An 8,144-nucleotide genomic window follows, 5' to 3' on the forward strand; every position below is an offset into this window, starting at 1 on the left:
GCTTCTGTGTACAGAGTTGGAGACTTGTCACCTGGGTGTCGCTTGCCAGTCACCTTTTCAGGTCATTGAGTCTTCTTCTACACAGGACCCACATCCTTCTGGTAACTCCTTCACTGATGATCTCCGTCGCCACCTCCATCCAGACCCTGTTAGTGCCTCTGGGTGGATTTCTTCTGCCAGACACCAGGATCAATATCTCTCACCTATCAGCCACTGCCTTGGTTAAAGCTTCAAGAGAGGCATCAGAGAATCTTGGTACACCCATGGATGCCTGTTCATGCCAGTGCTGGCCCTTTGAGCACCCTGCTGCTTCATCTCATCACCGAATGGTAAACCCAGTCATGGCTGCCACTCGCCTTTTCAAAAGAGTCCTCAGTTATTGCGTCCCATCTCCAGGTTGCTCCTGGCACCATCAATTGAGTGCCACTGACAGGGTGTGGGGTTAGGGCAAGAAAATGATCTAAGCATCAGGTTCCTGATCCCAGATTGAAAATGCAGGCCCAAGTCTTCATAATGGCCGTCTATCATACCCTCCAAGTTGAACTTATCCCTGCAAGGCATTACTTTTTTTTTTCCCTTTTACTCCATGTGTTTGTATAAAGAATGTTTGGGCCACACAGCCTAACCTGCCTTTCTGGTCTAATGTTTTGCTCATACATTTCCTATTTCTCTCTCCTGCCTTAATTACTTTACATCTTTAAGTTTTCACTTTATCTGTAGTGCCTAAAGTACAATTTCTGACTGTTAATTTTACTCTCATCTCTAATATGTATTTTTTTTAACTCTTAACTGCACTACCTGTTCTACTTTGTCACCGCCCTATTAACCCTTTCTGCTTGGCCCTTGGCCTCAGTCTGCTTCAGATGGAGCCTGTTACAACATTACAGCACCTTCTTGTGCCATAACTGATGAAACCCCTATTTCCCACACCACTCCTTCAGCCACATGTTTACCTCTCTAATTTGCTGATCGTTATGCTGAAATGCACGTGGCTTGGGTAATAATCCAGAAACCTTTGAGATCCTGTACTTTAATTTAGCTCATACTTCCTGATTCTCTCCAAATAGAACCTCCTGGCTACTCTTTCCTATTTTGTCTGTTCCACAATGGACCACAATGACTGAATCCTCCCCCTCCCTCTCTAATATCCTTTCATATCACCCGCTTTGTGAGCGAACCAAAAGTGGACACAGTACTCTCAATGAAGCCTGGACAAGCTCTTATACAAGGACACTATAATGCTTTTATTTTATATCAATTCATCCTAGCTATACACCCTAATGTTCTATTTTATTTTGCTATAGCGTAACAGCACTGGTCATGGACATTTAGAGACATATGCACTATTACACTTATGTCTCTTTCTCCCACAACAGACTTTAGTTTGAAACCCTGCATGGCACATACATATTAGGGGTTAGCCCTACCTAATGTATGACACTACATTATCTACATTAAATGGCATCAGCTATCCCATTCCCCCCAATCACATCAAGATATGATAATCTTCTGTTTCGCTTCCAAGTTCCTAAGACTTGCACAAATCTTTGTGTCATTCACAGCTGTTCCAGTTCTGAAAAGGATTCCAATCTGAAATGCTAACTTGTCTCTTTGGTCCACAGATGCTATACAATCACTGAAAATCTTCTATATTTTTTATAAAAGAGAACAAAAAATATAAATAAAATTTAACATGAAGTCATGCATAGCTATTTTAAATATATAGAACCAGAAGATCCAAAAGTTAAATTCATCGACATCAAGGATCCACGTTTAATCTGTGAATTGTGCGAGAACTTTTTCATCAGGAAAAGTAATTTGTAAAATCTACTTAAAGCAATGTTACCACATTAATTTGGAAAACTGAGGCACTGACACTATGATGCAGTTTTTCTGGAAAGAACTATGTTTAGTTAGATAAGAACTGTACCATCAGCATACAGCGCAATGGAAGCTCAGTGGTGAATGCATGTGTTTTACTTTCCCATCAGGGTTTTTGGGGACGTTTGGTGACGATAGAAAGCACACCACCGGAGTTGCTAGGAGGTCCATTATCGCCTGTAAATCTTAAAATAAAGGGAACTTGCAGAAATGGTGCAGCAATGAAAAATGCAGATGCTGGAAATGAAAATAAGAACAAGTCATGTTCTGTATCTATAAAATGAGCACCATATATTAATTACAATAAATCCTTCATGGATACAATTTGTAGACTTTTATCGTGTTTGACTTTTTAGTTAGTTTTAAAGAGCAAATTTCTAAACCACAAATTGTTTTCAGATAACTAGTTATTTATATGGTTCTGACAAAATGGGGTCCTCTAAGGTATAAATGAACTATAAAAAAGGCAAAGAGCAAAATGCTGGAAAATTTAAAGAAAAGGAAAAAACTAGAGGTACTCAGGTAGCAGCTGTGGCAAGAACAAACAAGTTAATATTCCAATGCTGATGAAGGGCCTGAAATGTGAACTTGTCTGTTGTTGTCTAACTGCTGATTGGTTCCAGTATGTTTATTTCTATTTTATAAAAGAGGACAAATCACAGAATCACAGTTAAGAAGAGGCCCTTCGGCCCATCGAGTCTGCACCGACACGTGAGAAACACCTGACCTACCTACCTAATCCCATTTACCAGCACTTGGCCCATAGCCTTGAAAATAAAATTGGAATAATTTTTATAATAATAATTGGACAAGTAAAATAATGCCTGGCCATTTTAAGGAACATTTAGAACCAGAAGGCCCGTAGATTAAATTTGCTAATCCCGTGTGCCTGGTGAGGAGCCATGATTGAAGGGAGTGTGAGTTGTACCATCTACACTGTTTCAGCCCTATTTCGGATCTATGTTGCTTTCAAAGCATAACTGCCAACTGCTAGCGTAGACTCAGTGAATATCTCTGTAGACTAAATGCCACATCTTGATGTGAAACAGGCAGAAACATATATTCTTGTACATTTAATTTAATGAATTTATTATGTCCCTATGCAAATTATCTGGAACCTACTTATTGGAGTTTTCCACTGCTGGGAGCGCTTACCGAAACATTTAACACATAGGGTAGGATAAATGGAGGTGTTGGACGTCTTGCCCGGCAGCTGGAAAGCGAGTGGGAGCTCCACATTGCCACTTTTAGGGAAGGCACGCCAAAACTAACTGCTACTCAGGCCAGAGTCAGGCCTTTCACGGATCAGGAACCCCAGGAGCCCTTTGTGAGCTGCTGGCCAATCAGAAGCAGCAGCTCTATTGAATGACAGCGCCAGTGGGGAGGTGTTGGCTGCTGCTGGTATGACAGCCATCTGAGGCCTATTGCTAGATCCCAGGTCGCAGATGAGTGACGGCAGGAACGGGGTTGCGGGATGCGGTTGGGACCGGGAATGGGGGTCGGCAGCAAGTGCAAGGGTTGGCTCTAGCAGACTGTGCCCTTCCAATGTCAGGTCCCTGAATCAGGCACTGAGGGACCTCTCCTGGCAGCCCGCCAGCAAACCCGCAGGAGATTGTTTGTCATGCAGCCCACATGGCGAGCCCTCACTTGCCGCTGGGTTATACCAGCGGCGGAGGGAAACGGCATTAATTACCCATCTAAGGGCCTCAATTGGCAGTGAGGTGGGAAGGCCGACCTCGGAGCTTCCTACCACAGACTTAATCAGGCTGAAGGTGAGAAGGCGGTGGGGTCCCCACCTGCCAACTTCCTGCTTTATTGAATGCCCCCCACCACAATAATTGCCATGGAGGAGGGCATTAATTCTGCCCATAGATGTAGATTCGCAACTTGCCATTCATGGAACTGGTATTGCATATCCAATATTGAAACTGCCTAAATTGGCATTGTTGAAAATGAAAATTGCATGTCCTGTAATAAGCATTCGATCTGCAACCCCGGTTTCACATTGGACAGGAAGTTCAAAATCTACCTCATACCTTTTTAAAGACTAATAGTTTGTAAATACTAATTAGGATCAGCTAAAACTATTCCTGTTCAACCCTCCAGTAATTTTCTTTTGCTTCAAACATGAACAAAAGAGCTGAACTTCAGAGGTGAGCTGAGAGTGACTGCCCTTGACATCAAGGCCGCATTTGACCAAGTGTGGCATCAAGGAAGCCTAACAAAACTAGAGTCAATGGGAATCAGGGGGAAAACTCTACACTGGTCGAAGTCATATCTAGCAAGAAGGAAGGTGATTGTGGTTGTTGGAGGTCAGTCATCTCAGCTCTAGGACATCACTGCAGGAGTTCCTCAGGGTAGCGTCCTCAGCCCAACTATCTTCAGCCGCTTCATCAATGACCTTCCTTCCATCGTAAGGTCAGAAGTAGGGATGTTCGCTGATGATTGCACAATGATCAGCACCATTCGTGACTCCTCAGATACTGAAGCAGTCCATGTTCAAATGCAGCAAAACCAGGACAATGTCCAGGCTTGGGCTGAGAAGTGGCAAGTAACATTTGTCACAGAGTCATAGAGGTCTCCAGCACAGAAAAAGGCCCTTCGGCTTATCGAGCCTGTGCCGGTCAAACAAGCATCCAACTATTTTTATCCCATTTTCCAGCACTAGGTCCATAGCCTTGTATGCCATGGCATCGCAGGTGCACATCCAAATACTTCTTAAATGTTATGAGGGTTTCTGCCTCTACCAACCTTTCAGGCAGTGAGCTCCAGATTCCCACCACTCTCTGGGTGAAAAACTTCTTCCTTACATCCCTCTAAACCTCCTGCCCCTTACCTTAAATCTCTGCTCCCTGGTTATTGATCCCTCCATCAAGGGGAAAAGTTCCTTCCTGTCTACCCTATCTATGCCCCTCATAATTTTATACACTTCAATCTTTTCCCCCCTCAATCTCCTCTGCTCTAGGGAAAATAACCCCAGTCTATCCAATCTCTCCTCATAACTAAAACTCTCCAGCCCAGGCAACATCCTGGTAAGTCTCCTCTGCACTCTAGTGCAATCACATCCTTCCTATAATGCAGATTCCAGAACTGCACGCAATACTCTAGCTATGGCCGAACCACCATTTTGTACAGCTCCAGCATAACCTCCCTGCTCTTATATTCTATGCCTCGGCTAATAAAGGCAAGTAGAGGCAAGTATCCCATATCTGTGCCATACAAGTGCCAGGCAATGACCATCTCCAACAAGAAGGAATCTAACTATTGCCCCTTGATGTTCAATTACATTACCATCACTGAATCCCCCACTTTCAACATCCTGAGGTTACCATTGCCCAGAAACTGAACTGGACTAGCCATATAAACACTGTGGCTTCAAGAGCAGGTCAGAGGCTAGGAATGGTGCAACAAGTAACTCACCTTCTGACTCCCCAAAGCCTGTCCACCATCTACAAAGCACAAGTGAGGAGTGTGATGGAATACTCCTCACTGGCCTGGATGAGCGCAGCTCCCACAACACTCAAGAAGCTTGAAACTGTCCAGGACAAAACAGCCTGCTTGATTGGCACCACATCCACGAACATTCACTCCCTCCACCACCGATGCACAGTAGCAGCAGTGTGTACCATCTGCAAGATGCACTGCAGGAATTCACCAAGGCTCCTTAGACAGCACCTTCCAAACCTATGACCACTACCATCTAGAAGGACAAAGGCAGCAGATAGATGGGAACACCACCACCTGGACATTCCCCTCCAAGTCACTCACCATCCTGACTTGGAAATACATCACCGTTCCTTCACTGTCGCAGGGTCAAAATCCTGGAACTCCCTTCCTAATAGCACTGTGGGTGCACCTACATCACATGGATTGCAACAGTTCAAGAAGGCAGCTCACCACCACCTTCTCAAGAGAAACCAGGGATGGGCAATAAATGCTGGCCCAGCCAGTGAAGCCCACTTTCCTGTGAATGAATAAAAAAACTCACATTTATTGACTACATATTATTTAATGAGACAATATAAAACAGCAGTAGTTAGCTTGATTGTTTGCAATTATATTGAAACAGGTGAGTTCCCAAAGATCTCCACCATTGGGGCTTTTGTGTTATATCTGGGTTTTCTGTAGATTAATTGGTAGAGATTTATTTTTATGATTTGTTAATAACTCCATTATCATAATATTGTGTGACTACCGGGATGGTCGAAGAAGGACTAGATCTACCTTGGTCTTTTACCATCCAGCAACTTTTATGTTCTTAGATATCTTGTTTTGTCACACAGGGGTCAAAGAACCTAGGATTAAAGTAGATAAAAAAAGTTCTCCTCTGGCATCACACACTTGGCAGGAGTATATTTACCCAGTAAGCACAAACTACTAACAACTAGTTGCATTTATCTAGTGCCTTTAGCACAGCAAAATACCCAAGGAGCTTCACAAAGGTGTAATGAGAAAGGAATAGATGCTAAGCCAAAGGAGAAGGTACTAAGAATTGTTAACCAAAAGCTTAATCAAAGCAATAGATCTTGAGGAGGTTAGAGTTAAGAGGGTTATAGAAAGGGAATCCCAGAGCATGTGCCCTACAAAGGTAGGAAGAGGTAAGGCCACGAAAGAATTTTAAATTAAAAGCATTGGCCAACCAAGAGCCAATGTAAATCAACGAGGAGCTGGTGCAGGATTTAGGCACTAGAGTTTTGATTGAGCTGAAGTTTATGGAGGGTGGAAGATGGAAGACTGGGCAAGAAATTATTAAATAGTTTAATTGGAAGGTACCAGTGCATGCAAAAACTAACTTAATTTAGCCAAGAATGTTTTCACTAAGTTGTGCCTTCTTACACAAGAAGAGCTGGAGGACCATTTCTCAGGGCACAGCTATGCGTTTGGCACTTCACTAAATTTATATACATTAAGGTTCTTCCAGGCTGCCACAGAAGGATAGAGCAATATTACAACAAATTTTATACAAGAACTAATGTGCTTATTGAACAAGCATATGCTGTTCACAAATGACAATTCAGACGTTGACTACAGGGAAGATGTCTTCAGATTGTTATGATTTGCTGCATGCTTCACATAAGAACATAAGAAATAGGAGCAGGAGTAGGCCATTCGGCCCCTCAAGCCTGCCCCGCTGTTCAATAAGATCATGGCTGATCAGCCCAGGCCTCAAATCCTCTTTCGTGCCAGCTCCTCATAGCCCTCAACTCCCCAATATTTCAAAAATCTATCTACCTGCTCTAACTAATTTCGCTGATCTAGCCTCCACAGCTCTCTGGGGTAGAGAATTCCAAACATTCACTACCTTCTGAGAGAAGAAATTCCTTCGCATCTCAGTTTTAAATGAGTGTCCACTTATTCTGTAACTATATCCCCTAGTTCGAGATTCCCCTACTAGTGGAAACATCTCAACATCTACCCTGTCAAGCCCCCTCAGAATCTTGTATGTTTCAATAAGATCACCCCTCATTCTTCTAAACTCTAATGAATAAAGGCTTAACCTGTTTAATCGTTCTTGATAAGTCAACCCCTTCATCCCAGGAATCAGCCTAGTGAATCTCTTTTGAACTGCCTCCAAAGCCAGTATATCCTTTCTTAAATACGGGGACCAAAACTGTACACAGTACTCCAGGTGTGGCCTCACCAAAACCCTTTACAGTTGTAACAAGACTTCCCTATTTTTAAACTCAAACCACCCCCCTAGCAATAAAGGCCAATATTCCATTTGCCTTCTTAATTACTTGCTGCACCTGCATGCTAATGTAACCATTTGTGAAACATTAGTTTTCAGAACTGATGCAGTGTCTAAGGATGTGGTGCTGTTTCACCTGAGAAAACAGAATTAACATTTAATTGGTTCATTCTTTAGCTGAACTGTAACACGTGTAATTACAACATACTCTGAATAATGAGTGCCATTTCTCCTTTACCCCACAGCGCAATCCAGCTCAGTCGGCATTAAACCCACCAGGAGACAGTTTGGTATATCTCACAAACCTGGTTGTAAATTCTCAATCATTCAATAAACGGTCTATTGGCTTCTACATAGCTTATACTATCAGCAACATAGTGAAATTAAATTCCTAATGGCGTTACAAAGTACCATGGTTAAATTAACCCCAACCAAAGTCCACTTGCTAACTAATCAGCACCCTCTTCTCATGCAATATAAATTGTTGTTCCCTTTGAAATTTAGTATTCTTGTGAATCTGTCCTGATGAGTGTAAGATGAAAAGCTTTGACAGTATGTCTCTTTTTCAGCAATG

General features: G+C 42.7%; 1 protein-coding gene across 1 annotated transcript in view; it reads left to right on the forward strand.

Moving 5' to 3' along the window:
- cfap69 (cilia and flagella associated protein 69) overlaps positions 1–2,216 on the forward strand; it is a 146,987-nt gene extending 144,771 nt beyond the window's left edge. The window contains exon 23 of the mRNA XM_078534791.1: positions 1,992–2,216. Coding sequence (XP_078390917.1) covers positions 1,992–2,165 — 174 coding nt within the window. The 3' untranslated portion in view covers positions 2,166–2,216. The remainder of the gene's footprint in view (positions 1–1,991) is intronic.
- The last annotated feature ends 5,928 nt before the right edge of the window (positions 2,217–8,144 follow it).

Source organism: Cetorhinus maximus, chromosome 3 (assembly GCF_964194155.1).
Source record: "Cetorhinus maximus chromosome 3, sCetMax3.hap1.1, whole genome shotgun sequence".
Lineage (NCBI taxonomy): Eukaryota > Metazoa > Chordata > Chondrichthyes > Lamniformes > Cetorhinidae > Cetorhinus > Cetorhinus maximus.